A 19,013-nucleotide genomic window follows, 5' to 3' on the forward strand; every position below is an offset into this window, starting at 1 on the left:
TACTGTTCTGGATGCCCCTTTATCTAATCTCCATTTGTGCGCCCTGATCCTGGTTTCTGTTTCCAGGTCGAAAGTCCCCTTGGTCGACATTGTCAATACCTTTTAGAATTCTGAATGATATGAAATGTACAGGGACAACACAAAACTAATCCATTCAGTCTTTAGTTTGGATTTCCTTCTAAGAAATTCCCCATTCTTCAATGTGCTTTTCTATGCTTTGTTTATTTAAATGCCAGCTATGTCTAATAATGCACAAACAATTGTGTCAGACGGTACATAGAAAATACAAGATATAGCATTTAATGTGTATTCTGTAGCACAAATGGAGTACTGTTGCGCCCCCTGTGGGCATTACACCGTTTTCAGGTTTGTTAACAGTATTTTATAAAAAATAAATAAAATAGATTAATAAATAGATAAATAAACAAATACTACTACCACTACTACTACTACTACTACTACTAATAATAATAATAATAATAATAATAATAATAATAATAAGTTTACTAAACACGGCATGCTAAGTTTAGATATGTTACGATGTTTTCCAAAAGTAAAAATGTAGGTGGAACTTATTATTCCGTTTATCATTCTTTCCCTTTAAAACGGTAAGTTTGGTTGACGCTTTCGCATATAATTTGGTTAAAATACCCGTCTAACCCCGCCTTCTTTCTCAATTCTCGCTCTGTGGTTGGCTGACCGGTTAATCTCGTTGTCTAAAGTTCATTCGAATCCCGATTCTCGATTTTGATTTGTTTAAGGTCGCGTGGTTTCGGTTGCCTACGAAGGAATTAAGTTTCTGTGTAAAACAGACCGTCATGGCGGGAGAGATGAACGACGAAGTGGAATTGGACTTTAAAACGGCGACAGGACTTGTTTTATTTTGTTTTACGGTGAGCTGCCTTTTTTCAACGACTTCAGGTATGGAATGTGTTTTATTTATATGTAATGTTTAACTTGTGGGGTTGCTGTTTGCTTCTTTTTCAGTAAAACAGAAATTGTTTCTGCCTTTTCATTAGCGAACCCCTAACTCACCGGCTCCAGCGAACTGCAGACAGTGCAACCGTACTGTGCTGTGCAGGAATATTATTACATTGGGATGCGTTTTATACTGCCAGAAACCAACGAGTTTGACTTTCTGTCGCTTAATTCCTCTTGAGCGATAGAAATAATAATTAAGATTTATTATTTTAATTTACTTGGTATCCTTAATTTTAGTCAGAGTGAGATTCATGTTTGTATGTGTGTGATTCGTGTACAGCTAACGTTATACAACTTCTTTAAATTGAGGTGCACACTCGTCAGACTTCTTTTTATATGGTCATCTTATAATTAAAGGTAGATATCCACTCTGTATTTAATTTCAAATAAAAGTTATTATCTTTATTATTTAAAAGATTGGTGTTTGTATCATATCAAGAACCTTGTTGTGGCAGAGACACCTGCATGTTGTCCAGGCTTGCTCTAAACCAGATGATTGGTTTGTAGTGTATGACACATTTGTGTTATATTATTGTTCTCACTATTATTGTTCAGTAAACGTTGCTTATTTGGTCTCCATCAGTCTCTTTTTCCCCGTATGTTTTACAGTATATTCACTAATATGTCTTGCTGCTGATTAGCTTAGATTAGTTATCGTACAATGAAAACGATTATGCTACAGAGTACTGGGGTGAGAATCGGCCCGGGCTAATGTTCACCCCCCCAGAAGAGTACTGGGGTGAGAATCGGCCCGGGCTAATGTTCACCCTCCCAGAAGAGTACTGGGGTGAGAATCGGCCTGACAGGGTGAGGATTAGCCTAGGACAGAACTCACCCGGGGTGAGGATTAGCCTGTAACACTGGCACTGCTGCTGACAGTGCTGAGCCTCTGAATACCCAGTGCCAGTGTATAGTAAATACAATTACATAAATGTGGTTGTGGATATGTTGTGTAATCATAGTGAAACCTCATGCATATGTATGTGCGTGTGTATGTATCAATCAATACAAAGTACCCCTAGCTCAGAGATTATTCAGAACCAGGCTGGGACTCGTTTGTATCCTGTAGCATAACTCAAGGCAGGCGGAAAGTTTATTAATGAAGATGCACCCTCAGAATGAGCCTGAGCCAGCTGTGAGGTCATGGGGGAGATGGCGGGAGAATGAAGCAAGACGACAGTGTAAACTATCACTTGACACGTTCACCAGCTCACTCTGCTTATTCAGGAAATCAAAAAATAAAATATATTTTTATTTGGCATAAGCTTAATTTTTACAAATTTACGTAAATTCAACGTGTTTGTTATTTATTAACATGTATTCAACACTGACCAATAGCCTCGTGGCTTAAGAGTTTGAATGAAATTCAACATTTAAACACATTTTAAAGTACTATAGTGTTCTCTCACATCAGTGCCAATAGTGAAGTTGAACCTGCTGTGCCCGAGCAAGCCTGTCGCATTGCATGACGCATGAACCCCACTTGCTTACAACGTGCCTCAAACATGGAGTGCACTGCTCGCGATTCAAGTGATACTACGCCTGGAGCACCCAGATTAAACCAGGTCAAATTCAGGAGAAAACCGGTCAAGGAGCATTTGAAAAAAGCGGTAATTTATTGGTGTAAATCGGTAAAAGCTGAAAGAATGAACCCTAATTCGGATGGTTTGAGCACTTCTGTGGTGTAATTGATTCTTCGCAGGCAGCACGCTGTTGATAATCCCCATCAAGGATGGAGAGGAGATCAGGCAGTCTGACCCTGGACACTTCTGCTACAGCAACGAGCTGGTACCGGGCTGGAAGGAGACCTGGACCAGAATCCAGGTACCATCTCCACAGGAAGGACTGCACACCCACAGTGCTTTCCACTTCTATGCAAAGATTCAATTGAAATCTATCAGTAACGGTGGTGGGAAGCTGTGTGGCTGCATTTCTGCTAAACCACTGTCAAAGATATGGGGGTCAGCTGTTTTATACGTTAAGATGTGTTCTAGCAAGTTTGTAACCAAACACCCCCCCCCAAAAAAGACAAAAGAACTGCCATTGTGCTACTATTATCCCACAATCCACTGCACAAGAAAGGGTTGACTGATCCAAAGACATTTCTTAAACTGATCACCTAGAAAACAGGGTCATCTGCTTGTAAACATGAGCAATATGCTTCATTTACATACAGGCTCAGAACTGCACGCGAGCCCCGTGTACATGCGCAGTCTGTTATACAGTGCTGCAGTGCATCGTAAAGTAACGGCTCTTAGTGAGGGCTTCTCATGAAGATTTCATGGTGGTTACAAACATTCCCAATATGGTAAAGTTTAAATGTGTTTAATCTTGAATCCCAAACATTTAGGAAATTCAGAAGAATCTGAAATCACTATTTATTGGTTCCAGATGCAGATCTTTTTTTGTTTGTATCATGATATTGTTGAAACATTCCTGATATTTTCAGGTGCTGTTTTTACAGATCTGAACTGGTGTAGTACAAACCATGCTGCTTTTGAAGTATTCCTCTAACCCAGAACAGCTGAAACGATTGGAAATGCCAAGTGTATTTACATGTTGCTTTCTTGTGAATTAGATCCAAGTGCGTAGCTCTCAGAAGTTTAAGGTGACAGTGGTGGAAGATGAGGAGAAGTTGAAGGAGCTGGAGCAGTTTAACTTCTGGACCCTGTTTCAATATTTCGTCAAAGAAAGATCCAATGAGACGACCATCAGCGTGAACCTCTTCAGCAGCAAGACCTGCTTCAAAGTGGATCCCTCTGACAAAACCACCAGCTACACCATCTCGCTCACTCGCAGTAAGAACCTTCCACTTAGGAGCCAGTTATCTCACACTTCAGTCTTTGCGTGTTTCTGGAGATGCGCTTATCTAATTGTGATTATCTAATTGTGATTAAACCGTTCATTGCTAGTTCTTCTATTCAGTATGTACGGCTATCAAGTCATGGCCGTCACGATTCTCATCATACTGATAGCTCTGATTTTGAATTCACACGCACAGTGGGGGACTGACTTGGTTTATTGAATTTGTTTTACTGCTTGAATATATTTGAGCGTTCCTTCATTGGCACGTTAGGAGGTGCAGTAAAACGATGAGACCTCTTCCCGAAGGCACGGACATGTTTAAATGAATTCTTGTAATGGATTGTTCATCATTTAAACAATGAGGCTCCTTAACACACAAACTTGTGAGCGGTTTGGCTTCATTCATTTGCGCTGGCACATCGTAAACCTGTGATGCTTCTGTAGCGGGCGTCTCGTTCCCATCACTGCATTTCCTAGATGGGCGACCTGTTTTACAAGAGTGTTAATGAGTTGTGTTCCTCTCCAGGGTTTGATCCCTACCTGTTCCTGGTTTTCCTGGCTGGCTTGTTGCTGTTTTTCTTTGCAGACGAACTCAGCAGGTAATCATTTTGGTTTGGATTACTGAAGTACTGTTCCATATCTTTGCTTGCAACATTGATTATTTGTTACAATAGCTATGTGTACAGTCTTGGTAGCACAGCAAAAGAACTAGAGTATGATAAAAAATACTCAAGAACTTTATATGTAAGGCTGCCACCTTTACATGTGTCCTGTTAACAAACCACAAATCCACAATGCACCTGACCGGACTCCACTTCCTGCCTAATGAATACGGGCTTGTGGAGTTTCAATTGCCTTGCTGATGCAGTGTCGACATTTAAAAAAAAAAAAAAAACATTTTCACCTGTAAACGGAAAAGTAGACCTATAGAAAAAAGTGCAAAGTTAAACTAAGAGTTTTGTTTCAAATTATGGTGTGTTTTTGTAAATCTAAAGCTGTCCGAAGTTTTGTTTTTTTTATTGCGCTTGCCAGCCTGGCATTGGCGTCTCTTGCGGCTCTCAGCGGGGTTGCCAGCTTCAGCTGTGGGTACACGCTTGGCAGTCTCCCTCTATTCCAAATGCTTCTTGTGAAGTTGCTGTGCTAACTCTAAAATATATTTTCTCCTTGGTAAATTCTTCTCTGTGCATTCTTCAAGTACCCAGGATTTGATGGCTGATAGGTCCAATACATTGTAAAACACCTGAACAGACCACCATCAGCAGCCAGCTTTCACAGAATACTTCCATGCCATCTGATCCAAAACATCAACTCCATATATTGTTGTGTTGTAAAACTCCACGGTCTGTGGTATTTATTTTCACTAGTCCCGATGCTAATTGACTGACCAAAGCAGCGCAGCTGGCAAGCAGACGCCAGTCTTTCAAAAGGCTGATTGAAAACAGTAGACTGTCAGTCATTCACTGAGGCAGAGAGTAGAGACTAATCTGATTACAGCTAAACACATTGCGGACTGGTAAATAAAAATAATGCAGTAGAATATCATTCTGCATAATCAGAATACAATTGTTTCATGTGTGGCCGTCAATGTGACTGCTCCCGGGGCTTTTAGGTATAATGTAATATATCTCCTTTATTTCTGCACTCCTGCGTTTCATGCTTTGTGAGAATATTTAATACATAAGGACAGAAAGGCACATGAACACACAGCCCCATATGTGTTACACAACTGGAGAAAATTACATTTTAAAACCAAAAACTGCCAAAATGACTGCCATGGGGCTTCTAGTGTTAAAATGCTTGTGTGAGTTATGTGTAGATTTGCAGAATGTTTGATAGAAGTGGTGTGCAGCTCAACGTGGTGCTTTATGTTGATTAGCCATGAGGTTTTCCCAAGGCTCTGTACTCCGACACATTTCATTTCAACCCCCTTCCATTATGTATCTAATTCATGTTTCTACCTTAATGAAAAGTGCATTGCTATAGTAAATGTGAATTAATGTTAACCCCTCGTCGGCGGCAAACATTGAGCTCACAGGGAAGGAACCATACAAACACGGGTAACTTATAAATTAAATAAGAAAATCGACAAGTTTCTATAAACACAGTTTTGAACTTCTGGAATTATGTTTAAATGTAATATTTTGTTAATAAAATGTTCTAGTCTGCATATTTTGTAGTGCCGTTTGCTATTGTGTGTGTATAAAAAAAAAAACTACAAAAATAAATAGTTCTTGCATGTGGTAAAAATTAACAATACATCTAAATAATGAAACAATGAAGAATTGTCAGTAACGCGTGCCTCAATGTGAAAGTGCATTGCCCGGGCTCAGTGTGAAACTCAGATACTGTCTTTTCAATAAAAGCCTGTTTGCAGCAGGCTAAACAGTTGAAAAATCCTTCCGATCTTACCAGGTCCCCCACAACGCCTTTAGCCACCTTGTTTTCCATGTTAATTATTCTTGGTTGAAATGCCTTTAGTAAACAAACGTTTCAAATGATTTTACTGCAGTCGTCTCCGGCTCGGAACTCCCCTCGGGAAGCAAGCGAAGCGTTCTGTAAGACGGAGTCGACCACCAGACACAATATGAATCAATTAATAAATATGTATGGCTTGTCTTGAGGCACCAACATAAATGAAGAGAATAAGTAAGAGAAAAGCAATAGACAAGTGTATGTTAATAAACTATTATAATAAAGTAACAGACAAACTAACATTAATAAACTGTCAAACTAAATTAACACAGCACCCCTACATGTTAAAAAATGCAGCAGCAGCTCTAGATTAGTTATGAATACATGTACAGGAGCAATATTCAAGACATGCACAAAATTATTTAACAGAATGGTGAAGCAACCCACCAGAATGGAAAACACCACATTGCTTAGCGACTTGTGTCTGATTCATGGTTTTTTCAGGATGAGGTGAACTCATGGAAATCGGAATACAAAACAAGTCAGTGATATGACGGTGGTTCTGGAAAGATTGAATAAACCAATCGGTGTGCCTCAAGACACTCGCAATGACAAGTCGCATTTGAAAAGATTGAATAAACTATTTGAATTTAAGTTTGAGTTATCGGGTAACAAAACAGTACTGTATCAGTTGTGAACAAATTGCTATCGGCAAAGTTCCTGTTCCTTTAGGCGCAGCATTTCCAATGGGAAAAATCTGTTTCATCACAAGGGGGTTCGCTTAGGAGGTGGAGACTATAGTAATTGTCTTGGATTTGCATAGAAAGCTGCAAGTTGTCTATTGTACTGCAGTTGGGACTGCATTTCCAGATTACTTTATACATGTTTTGGTTTAACCTCATCTAGATGACTTTGCTGTAGTATCATTTAGATTATGAAACATGTTAATAGACAGCAATTCTGATTTTAATATTTTGGTATTTGTACATGGCCTTATCTATCTCTATCTATCTATTTATGTATTTATTTATTTGTTGTTGCAGGAGTCCAGCTTTCTTCTACTCTGCTGGTATCAGTACAGGAATGATTGCATCACTTATCATCCTGGTTTTCATTGTAGCCAGGTTCCTCCCCAAGGTGAGTACGGTGTCCAGTATTAAGCAACTATTGCAGGACAAAGGCATTTCTGAACAGAATAAAACAATGTTCGCACGACTAGCTGGAGAGAATTCAGCACTGAGTCGCCAGACAGGCCACTCAAGAAATTAGTAATTGTCAGTCTTGGAGTAATGCAATGGTGTAATCTGGTTACATTTTTCAGTAACTGTATGGTTCCTGTTTCAGACAGGTAATGACATGTGGTAATGCATTACATTTTATGTGAAAAAATAAAGCTGTTTCATTTAAAAATGCAGAACATGACAATCTGAAAACTCTTCAACAGTGCAACTCAAAGCTTGCGTGTAAAAGCACTTCTACATCGTCTTGCTACAAACAGGGCGTCGGAGGAGGGAGAGTGGGTTCGATAGCTGGGTCTTCAAAGAAGAGTTTGAGCTTTCGCCTGACCAAACTGTAAATTGTAAACCATTTGTAATGGATGTTTTTTTCAAAGTAATTTACTGTAACTAGTTACAATTCTGTTCAAGTTACTTCCCAACACTGGTAATTGCCTTGGTGACCGATCTGAATTATGACGTCTTTACTGCACGGTTTAGGGTATTTACATGGTGGGTCTGGTGCTGTTGAGTAATACATGAATGGCTATCTGTACTCTGATTGGCTGAAACAAACTGGATGGTTCCATATTCATTATGTACGTATGAGGCTATAGTGCAAACTGAATCACAAGATGCATTTTAAACCAAGGTTTTATAACTCTAAATACAGAAACAATAACAGAAGATATTGTCAGTGTGCTTTTTCTTGCAATCCATTAACATCCTGCTTGGCCCTTTTTCTGTGTTGGACAGGATTGTTGCTTCAAGTCATGTGACAGGTTTTGTTCTTTGTTTCCTTGCAGAAAAGTCCCTTCTATGTGCTGCTGGTGGGAGGCTGGTCCTTCTCTCTGTATCTCATCCAGCTGGTGTTCAGGAACCTGCAGCACCTCATCAAGCAGCACTGGCAGTACGTCACAGGTCAGCTTCTGAGTGCATCTTTCAACACTGTGCCGTAGCACTGAGCCTCGAAGTCACAAACGTGGAATACCACAGACATCAAAGCCTTTGTCGGAATGAATGTTCTTTTAGTTGTGGTTCATCGCTTTCTGATTTGAAGTATTTCACCAAGTGTGTCCATCCCTGTGGTATCTATGATGTAGGAAGTGAATCCTTAGAATCCAAATGCGCTTCAGTGTCCTGGTTTTAAACTTCATTATTCAAACAGTGTTAGTGTATTAGAAATGAACAATCAAATTACAACGGAAGACCACTGATTTTAATGACTTTCCTAATCAATAAACAATCTTTAAATGGCGGAGGGTACTTCTAAAGACATTCTATATTCCCAAGATTCTCGACTCATGGCTTTACTTCCGGCGCACAAGGGATCATGGGATATAAAGAGAGCTCCAGGGCTGTTTTTATATGGAGTGTCTGTGGGGAGGGGTTGGATTTGGCTGATTTCTCAGTGTTTTAAAAATTAAAAACTTTTGAAGTCTGTTTCACTGTTGCCCAGGGCCCACAGAAGAAATATATTAACCTGGTGAATGATGATCTAACATAATTGATGGAAAAACAAACTTTTCTGAACACAGTCCTTCATCCGCACCAGTGCAGTTACGATCACGTGCTGTGTAAAAGAGTTGTGTGGAGAATGTTTTGCTATAATAATGCAAATATACTTGGGCTACTGCAGTCGCTGTTTAATAATACTGTCATGAAATATGTGACCTACATTAAATAACTGGCCAGATTGATTCTGGAATTCACAATTCTCTTATATAAAAAAGTTCTCCAACACAGTTTACAAAACGGTAATTAATGAGTCTTTATTTTATGAATGTGTTGATTTTTATAGTACAGGGAAGTTACAGTAGTAAATGATCGAAGTGATATTTGAGTAAATGTTAAACAAAATATATAAAAACTGATGTCTAATACCAATAAATCCACGTTTCAGAATTACAAGTGCCGTGCGAAACTCTAATCTCTGCTTTGAGTCAAAAGACAGCAGCTTGCAACATTTGCTCATCAGAGCTTTCCTTTCACCGCAGTACTGCAAGTTTATCATTATCTTAGTCACAAATATTTTCAAACCTGTTAAATTACATGTAATATGTGTATATGAAACTGGCTGGCATTCTGAAACCTTTTCAGTGAATGACGTTATGTTAATACTTTATAGTAATGGTCTTTTAAATAAAATTTCATATCACCAGCAAACAGGTGTGATTAATCGATTGTAGATCAGATATTAATTAATTAGAAAATGTCAAAATTAAGACCCCCAGTATAATCAAACCATTTTATCTTTTATTGTGTAACATATAGTACTGCACTGAGACGGAGGACTGAAAAGTGCATTTTCTAGGATAACCAGGGAGCCTAATTTTCCGCAGTCAAAAAAAAAGAAATTCTCATATTTAAAGAAATAAATAAATCTGTGTATTCCACAATTAAAATAAAGTGCTAACATGGAGTCGTCGTCCACAAACAGTACTATTGAATAACAGTTAGCACAGGAAGTGTTTATTGGCACACTTTCAGATTTGAAGGAAGTTACAAGCTCACCAGAGTGTCATCAATCAATAATATAAACAAATGTACTGTTTTACTTTAAACATTACAGATACATCTAATGTAGGAATAATAAAAATAAAATAGTATTCATATTAGTTTATCTCAAGTTAGTCTTTGTCACCTGGATGGCTATAAACAGCTTGTTGATTTGTAAAAAAAGCACTGGATACTGAAGTAAACCTACAGCTACATTTCAGCATGAATGTGACAGCGCGCCTCGTTCAACCTTGACCTCTGTACACCAGAAGCAGTTTTATTGAACAAGTATGTTTACATAAATTTAAAGCAAAATTACCTGTGTTGATGATTATATTGATAAGTGTATTGTTTTGGTTATGAAACAACCAATAAAAGCCTTGCATGATTTTTACCCCGCCCCAAGTGTAAAACTAAAAATGATCTGTGTATTTCCACGTTATTCTGCAGCAAACAGATTCCTATGATCCCTGTGATAACACACGAGACAGGAAAGCAGAGCTGCTCTTCTGATAATCAAAGTTTTACAGTATTAGAGAATTGTACAAAAACAAAGTTTTGCTGATGTGTCGGGACCTTATTTAAGTGCGGTATCAAAGAGGGCAATGAGGTGCTTTTTAACTCTCGTGTGTTTGTGTTGATTTGCAGGCTACGTGATGCTGGTGGGCTTCCTGAGCTTTGCTGTGTGCTACAGGCACGGCCCCCTGGTGGAGGAGCGCAGTATTAACCTGCTGTCCTGGGTGCTGCAGTTGCTTGGTCTCCTGCTGCTCTACGCAGGGATCCAGGTCCAGCAGGTGGCAGTGGCGCTCATCATCGCTGCAGTGTGCGCCAAGAACCTGGAGTACCCTGTCCGACTGGGCCTTGCAGTGCACGGGTAGGCTTCCCACTGCTCAGGATAGCACAGTGCACGGTAGCCTTCACACTGCTCAGGATAGCACAGTGCATGGTAGCCGTCCCACTGCTCAGGATAGCACAGTGCACGGGTAGGCTTCCCACTGCTCAGGATAGCACAGTGCACGGTAGCCTTCACACTGCTCAGGATAGCACAGTGCACGGGTAGGCTTCACACTGCTCAGGATAGCACAGTGCACGGGTAGGCTTCACACTGCTCAGGATAGCACAGTGCACGGGTAGGCTTCCCACTGCTCAGGATAGCACAGTGCATGGTAGCCGTCCCACTGCTCAGGATAGCACAGTGCACGGGTAGGCTTCCCACTGCTCAGGATAGCACAGTGCACGGTAGCCTTCCCACTGCTCAGGATAGCACAGTGCACGGGTAGCCTTCACACTGCTCAGGATAGCACAGTGCACGGGTAGGCTTCACACTGCTCAGGATAGCACAGTGCACGGGTATCCTTCACACTGCTCAGGATAGCACAGTGCACGGGTATCCTTCACACTGCTCAGGATAGCACAGTGCACGGGTATCCTTCACACTGCTCAGGATAGCACAGTGCACGGGTATCCTTCACACTGCTCAGGATAGCACAGTGCACGGGTATCCTTCACACTGCTCAGGATAGCACAGTGCACGGGTATCCTTCACACTGCTCAGGATAGCACAGTGCACGGTAGCCTTCACACTGCTCAGGATAGCACAGTGCACGGGTATCCTTCACACTGCTCAGGATAGCACAGTGCACGGGTATCCTTCACACTGCTCAGGATAGCACAGTGCACGGGTATCCTTCACACTGCTCAGGATAGCACAGTGCACGGGTATCCTTCACACTGCTCAGGATAGCACAGTGCACGGGTACAGGATACAGGATAGTTGGTCTGTATTAAAGCTGTTTCAATGCCCTTTTTTCCTCTTGAACTTTTAGAGCAATGTATTTGCTTTTGTGTGTAAGAGTCCTTTTCCTTCTGAACTGCACTGGAACCTCATGCACACTTCATACAAAAGGAAGCGCTCCACAAGTCCACTTGCTCATTCATTGGGTTAATGCACCATTAGCAAAACTTTGCAGAACCATGTTTTTGTTGTTTATCTGTATTGTCCCCCTGTTCTAAAAAAAAGAAAATATATACATTTTTATATATATTTTCTTTTTATTGTGAAAGACACTAATATATTCATGTCTTCCACATTTAAAAAAAAAAAAAAATTGCTGTATTGTAGCACTGTGCTGTAAGTACCAAAGATTAAGGGCTGAGTAGAGTGTTTTCTATGACAACAGGGCAAAAAGAGCACAGTACTCGAGACAGGTAGCAAGGGGCTGTTTGGATCATTAAAGCAGCTGTAGATGTATTTTTAGACTTGCTATTGTAATGGTCTCTGGATCTGATGTGAGTGTGGTATCACAGTGGGTTGTGAAACATGGCATGGTATTGTACTGTGTTTCAGGAAGCTGCAGCGCTGGACAGCCAAGCCCGAGCCCCCTCGATTTCTAACTGAAGAGGAGTATCGGAAGCAGGGAGAGGTGGAGACACAGCGTGCCCTGGAGGAACTCCGAGAGTACTGCAGCAGCCCTGACTTCAGTGCCTGGAGAACTATCTCTAGGATTGGGTCGCCCAGAAGGTAAGGGTCTAGTGTGCATTTAGAAGTGAGAAAACACTGTAGCTGCGCTGTTTGTATTAACCGAATATGAAATGAATTGATTGCTGTAGATAATGTGCATTCATCAATAAGCTACTAACAACCAAACGAACAAGATGGGCCGACGGCCTCCTCTCATTTGTTAACTTTGTTCTTATGGAAAAAATATTTTGTATTGTGAAAAGTTCAAGGCTTGATGTTTGTTGCCAAGTAATCCTAGTGCTGGTACTGTATATACAGTGCAGAGCACACAGGACATACAGAGAAGCTCCCTTTGAACAGTCTGGGAAGTGTTTCGCTCGCATTACTCTGACTTATTCGCCCATTATGGTGCGTTTACACTGGCCGTTTTTAGGACGGCTTTGGGCTGTCTCAGGTCTTTTTTCTGCAGTGTAAACGCACACGGCCAACTCACAGCTGTCCTAAAAACAGCCAACTAAAGACGTGACTCAGCGCCAGCTTAGGTCCAAAAGGCAGAGTAAACTCACCCGACTTCATGACGGCTCACGCATGACGTGATTGCCACTCGGCTCCTCCCCCACGGAATCTAAACAGGAAGAATAACACACAATCACCTATCAAACATAAGAAACAAAGTAAATGAACCAATAATTCAACCCTTTACAAAAAATATACAACATGAATATGGCCTCAAATGTGTAGTTTTAGGAGAAACACAATGACATCATGTACAATCTAGAATGAAGGAAAATAAATGGATACATACATACCATGATGCCTGAAGGTTTAAATAGAAAGGAATAGTCGATAGTTACATCGTTAACTATAGTGAATGACATACGCACATAACAGATTTAAATGGAAATAATGTACTGTAGTTACTATGGCATTAAAAGCCTGTAAGTACGTCCACTGTTTGTTTTCAAACGCATTTTCCCTTGAAAAGGAATGTTAAACATAACGAAATATTCAGAAGGTGGCTCTTTTGAGCAGAAACATACACCCATAATTCTATAGCTACTGCTTTTACTCTCCTTTTATGTACTTACGCTCCTGAGCTTTTCACTAGTCGGAGTTCAGTTACACTGCCCTGAAGAGCCCCCACAGGGATGCAGAATCACTGGGATCCTTTAAGATCCAACTTGACAAAGTTTTGAGTTCACTTACAAAAAAACTGACAGTGTTTTAATTAATATAGGCTTGATCCCTTATGACATTACCCCTTTTTTCTTAACCTATCTTAAAAGACAATTGCATACTGACGTAGACTTTTATCAACCAATTATATCATTGACCACGTGGGCTCGCCTTCCTTTTATTACCTGAAGTGAATGTGACATTGAAGCCTTTTTTGATGTTTTACTCTGGAAACCATAATGTCAAAGTTCATGGAAGGAAGGAGATTGTAAGTCTCTGATGTTCTCTGAGAAAACACAGGGTCCCCTTTTAAATTGCCATTTGGTGGACGTCAAAGCTTTCTCCTTGCCGTCTCTCTTTCCTGCTCCAGTAATTAGTATTAAACCCAATTGTCTAACTAGCTAACTCTAAAATCCAGATACTAACTCAATCTAAAACCTAGTTCATTTTGTAGACTATACTTTCTCAATGTTTCTCCAACACTAGTGGGGGACTGAATTAAAATCCTTTTCAATTTCCCAATTGAATTACATGGTACTGAACCCCATCGGTTGTATTTTGTTTTTCCAAACGTATTGCTATGCAGATAACAGAAGCAGCATACCTCTCATTTAGTAAAGGCACAGTTGTGGCATGTATAAGAACCTCATTCACGACGGAGAGGAGGTCATTCTGCCCATCATTCTGGAACCAGGCAAGCAGTGATGGTCTGAATGGCCTCCTGGTTCTTAGAAGACCCTTCAGAAGGTGTATTGTTTGCTTTTTATTATTGCAATGCTGTTGTGCTGGCGCAGGTTTGCTGAGTTCGTGGAGGGTGGATCTCACCTGATCCCCAGCGAGGTGTCGGTTCACGAGCAGGAGTACGGACTGGGGGGATCCTTCTTCGAGGAGGAGTTCTTTGAAAACGAGGAGGAAGAAGAGATGTTAACCTTGCACAGAAATCACAACTCGGTGTGAAAAACACGAAGACTAAACTCCGCCTGGGACAAAATAACCTTAATCCATACTGCTGGCCCACAAGAGGGGGATGTATCCCTCTCCAGGGTAAACTGAACTCTCTCTCCAGGGTAAACTGAACTCCTGTTGCCTTCGGATTCTGTGCCGAGAGCTACATTGACAGTCTGAGTTAAGGTGGAGGTGCTGATTTACACTACTTAACCTCCTGGCCTGTGGTGGTGGTTGACATTTGTCCTTTTGAATTATTTTAAAAGGTAAAAGAGAACACTGCTCTGAGTTTTTCTGCTTCAACAGGGAGTGGTACAAATTGTTGACAAGCAGTCTTTGAACAGTTAATACTGAAGATAACTGAAACAAGAGCTTTTGTATTGAAAGGATAAAGTAATTGTTGCTAAGAGAACTGGTTCCATACATGTTCTCCACCATGCACACCCATTTCCAATATACATCTCCTGATGAGCACTTTTGCAAGAAACACATTGTAGCAAACATGTATCTTCATTTAAAAACATACCTGGTACAACACTTGGTTGAAGAGATCTCATTTGCAAGCCATGCTTTTCAACTTGAACTTCCTGGGGCATTTAACCTGGAGAATTAAATTATCGCCACCCCTTCAGGGCTGCCTTTCCTGTGTGTGTGTAACCAACCAGCAACCTCCTCTAATGACTGGCAGTCTTTACAGCTAGTAAGATGCGTTGACTACAAAGACACTACTGGGGTGAAATGACCACAGAAATAGAGTTCCTGGAAGGCAACGTCTAGTGCAGTACCTGACCTCATGCTTTAAAAAGTCTCTTTGTAAAACACGTGTTTCTTTCAAAACTGCTCATTTGAGACCATTTTAGTGAATAGAAGGTATGATTTAGGAAATGGACTGTTTGCTACGGCCACTAAGTTTCAATTGGCCAAAATATCCAACAGTTCAGCCTAGTTTTCTCAATAGAATTGTGTTTCTTCTCTTGGTGAAAATATTAACTTGGCATATCTGGGGGCAAGACTCCACTGAAGGAAAGTCTAGTTCTGTTCCCCACACCATTTTGAGAAAGCCATTCAAGTTTTTCTGTAAGTGCTTGGAGACCAGTGCACTGTAATTCTTCTTAATGTTCATTGTAGAATTTCAAATGAACGTTTTGCCTTAAGTTTTGTATGGCCACCGACAACCATTTTATATTAAACACAATGTAAACATGCCTAAACAGCTACCTTCCTTACTTCAGATGTTTCCAAATGCATGCAGAAGCTTTACAGCCCAATACTGTTTCATAAATTGTCTTGAAGACCAACGCTTCAAATTTCTATGTAGCTAAGGGGATAGATAGCAACTTTAAAAATCCAGTATAATCCTCTGTTTTGATTTCTACAAGCAGTATTTTAAAAAGGAAGATAGGTGATTAAGTCCATTTAGAGGTTTCGTCCAGTGGTTACCTTCTGGTCCAGCTCTTATTTCTTGTTTGTACTTTTTCTCCCCATTGTTTTTAGTATGATCACAATTGCATTTTAAATTTGTATCGCTTTTCATGTTGAGATGAAAGCAGTGATAATCAAGGCTTTGTCTTAGCAATTGTTTATCACAATGTTCTGTTTTAGGCTTAAATTGGAGACATGTCATTTCTTACAGCCCCATATGGTAGATTTAAAATCTTAGAAATACTGGGGGGAAAAAATTAATTCATTGAGAAACATTCAGACTAGAAGATTCTTTCAATTTCTTTAAATGTCTGAAGACATTGTAAAAGACTTCTAGTTGAAACATTTTTTTATTGAATTTAAGTTTCTTTTAGTATTTCTAAATCCGGCACTGTTTAGTGTTCAGTAGTTTATGGAGGATTTCAAAATTTGATAACTTATCTCTGTGAGCCTCATGCCCTCTCCAGAGCCATGATCTCAAGACAAAGGAATAGGAGCCCTTCATCACAAGCCAGTCCATAGACCTGCCATGTTCTACAGCCATCACCTCCTTATTTGAGGCTTAATGTGTGCTTTTTGTGTCTCTCTTGCTGTGGTTTTGTTTAGTCCATTAATAGCTGTTCCTTGGTGAAGATCTTTTCGTACAAAGGTAGAGACTGCCATTGCAGGCCATTTTAAACTTGCAAAAAATCCTGGAATTTCTCCATTACAGATCCAGCAACTGTCAGTAAAACCTGGACTGGCCCAAATGTGTGCGGTTACAGTGGGAGTTTCCTTTCCACACACATTCTGAAATGTTTGGACTGTCCGTGTTCACTAAGGATTGGAGCTGAGAATGACTGGTTTAACAGGTAGTGGTGTGACCTGTCTGAGTTCAGTTAGGGTTAGTTGAGTTACTGAGGCAGCTGGCTTGCTTTTGCTTTTGTTTTTTTATTTCTTGAAATATTTATTTTGCATGTTAATGTTCTTGTGTGTGTAATCTATAAAATACATTACACACATATACATGTTTTTCTTTTTAAACTCCTATCTGAATACACCACACATTTTGACCTCAGCAATGCACTGTGCTATTCTGTATGCAGTAAAACCAGTGCAGTGCACTGTGCTATTCTGTATGCAATAAAACCACTGCAGTGCACTGTGCTATTCTGTATGCAGTAAAACCAGTGCAGTGCACTGTGCCATTCTGTATGCAGTAAAACCAGTGCAGTGCACTGTGCTATTCTGTATGCAGTAAAACCAGTGCAGTGCACTGTGCTATTCACTGGGCACCATGGGGCTGTTTGGATAGTTGAGGGTTGGGGGGGGGGTGAGGGTTTTTTTTTGGGGGGGGGGGGGGGGACTCTGACCCCCAATTTGAGAACCACTTGTACGCTTCAGCTGTTGCTAATGTCAACACCATGTATAGAGTGCTTGGTATTACTAAATCCACTTGGAGTGGAATGGGCCAGGTTTATGAAGGTCTTGTCAAACTTGATGTTTGTTTAAGACCAACAAAAAAGCAAATAGTTGTGATTTAGCAGGTCTTTGTGAATTCACATATTTGGACACAATTTCAAATTTGATGCATCTTTTTGTGTGTTTTGCTTTTAAAAAAATGTTATTCAGCGACTCCTTTTTATTCCATAAATTTCATAAATAAATGATTATTTTAAGAAAAACATGTATTTTGTACTTTTAAATTTATTTTAACTTGCTTTCTGCCTTTTTATTTAAAGGTGTGTGTTACTTTTTGAATAAGTGTAATAAAAAAAAAATATATATATATATATATATATATATATATATACACACACACACATAGCGTTTTCTATGCTGGTGTGATCTAACTGTATTGAGAGGCGATCTCAACTCCACGCAGTGAAGCTGTATTGAGAGGCGATCTCAACTCCATGCAGTGAAGCTGTATTGAGAGGCGATCTGCTTGACACAGTTAAGCTGTATTGAGAGGCGATCTCAGCTCCACACAGTGAAGCTGTATTGAGAGGCGATCTCAACTCCACGCAGTGAAGCTGTATTGAGAGGCGATCTCAACTCCACACAGTGAAGCTGTATTGAGAGGCGATCTCAACTCCACGCAGTGAAGCTGTATTGAGAGGCGATCTCAACTCCACGCAGTGAAGCTGTATTGAGAGGCGATTTGCTTGACACAGTTAAGCTGTATTGAGAGGTGTTCTCAACTCCACGCAGTGAAGCTGTATTGAGGGGCGATCTCCTCCACACAGGGAAGCTGCATTGAGAGGCGATCTCCTCGACACAGGAAAGCTGCATTGAGAGGCGATCTCCTCGACACAGTGAAGCTGTATTGAGAGACGATCTCAACTCCACCACAGTGAAGCTGTATTGAGAGGCGATCTCAACTCCACCACACAGTGAAGCTGTATTGAGAGGCGATCTCAACTCCACCACACAGTGAAGCTGTATTGAGAGGCGATCTCAACTCCACCACACAGTGAAGCTGTATTGAGAGGCGATCTCAACTCCACCACACAGTGAAGCTGTATTGAGAGGCGATCTCAACTCTACGCAGTGAAGCTGTATTGAGAGGCGATCTCAACTCCACGCAGTGAAGCTGTATTGAGAGGCGATCTCAACTCCACGCAGTGAAGCTGTATTGAGAGGCGATCTCAGCTCCACCACACAGTGAAGCTGTATTGAGAGGCGTTCTTCATTCCTTCAGGGGCCTGTTCCGAGTGTTTGCAATGTCTATGAGCCAAACACATCAAGAGTATTTTGGGATATTGGGGGATACACAAAATGTAGTTCAATACTACAGTGTCCACACCTCTGACAAACCACACTACATGATGCAGTCTAATTTAGTTTGGTATTAAATGCTCTGAAGTGTAAACGCTAACCGTATTTAGCACTTTTAAGCCAGTTTAAAAGCAACTAATATGATTTAAATGCATAGTGTGGACGGGGCCTAAAGGTCTACAGAATCACCAATATTCTGTTTGCATAACCAAACTCAATTCATTTTCAAAGCTTTCAGAACGTACATCCTACCTAGAATCACAGTTCATCTCCTTCAGACTTCACTACACACCTTTGCTAATCAATGTTTTGAAATCCTCACCATCAAAGTTATTGTA

The 19,013-nt window shown here is 40.5% G+C and overlaps 1 protein-coding gene across 1 annotated transcript; it reads left to right on the forward strand.

The window, feature by feature from the left end:
• The first annotated feature begins 746 nt into the window (after window positions 1-746).
• On the forward strand, window positions 747-17,215 carry LOC117962521 (nuclear envelope integral membrane protein 1-like). Its single transcript, XM_059011511.1, has 9 exons — window positions 747-921; window positions 2,684-2,805; window positions 3,560-3,779; window positions 4,313-4,385; window positions 7,242-7,335; window positions 8,219-8,333; window positions 10,560-10,785; window positions 12,259-12,432; window positions 14,343-17,215. Exons 1-9 carry the CDS (start codon window positions 819-821, stop codon window positions 14,503-14,505), a joined length of 1,290 nt encoding a protein of 429 aa, XP_058867494.1. The 5' UTR covers window positions 747-818; the 3' UTR covers window positions 14,506-17,215.
• Window positions 17,216-19,013: the final 1,798 nt, after the last annotated feature.

The sequence above is a fragment of the Acipenser ruthenus genome, chromosome 42 (genome assembly GCF_902713425.1).
Source record: "Acipenser ruthenus chromosome 42, fAciRut3.2 maternal haplotype, whole genome shotgun sequence".
Classification (NCBI taxonomy): Eukaryota; Metazoa; Chordata; class Actinopteri; order Acipenseriformes; family Acipenseridae; genus Acipenser; species Acipenser ruthenus.

What these genes read in the sequence shown, in the direction of transcription:
- LOC117962521 (XM_059011511.1), top strand. Translation starts at nt 819, where the DNA reads ATGGCGGGAGAGATGAACGACGAAGTGGAATTGGACTTTAAAACGGCG. An exon ending in CACCATCTCGCTCACTCGCA is followed by an intron (nt 3,780 to 4,312) that starts GTAAGAACCTTC and finishes GTTCCTCTCCAG; the next exon opens with GGTTTGATCCCTACCTGTTC. An exon ending in TAGCCAGGTTCCTCCCCAAG is followed by an intron (nt 7,336 to 8,218) that starts GTGAGTACGGTG and finishes GTTTCCTTGCAG; the next exon opens with AAAAGTCCCTTCTATGTGCT.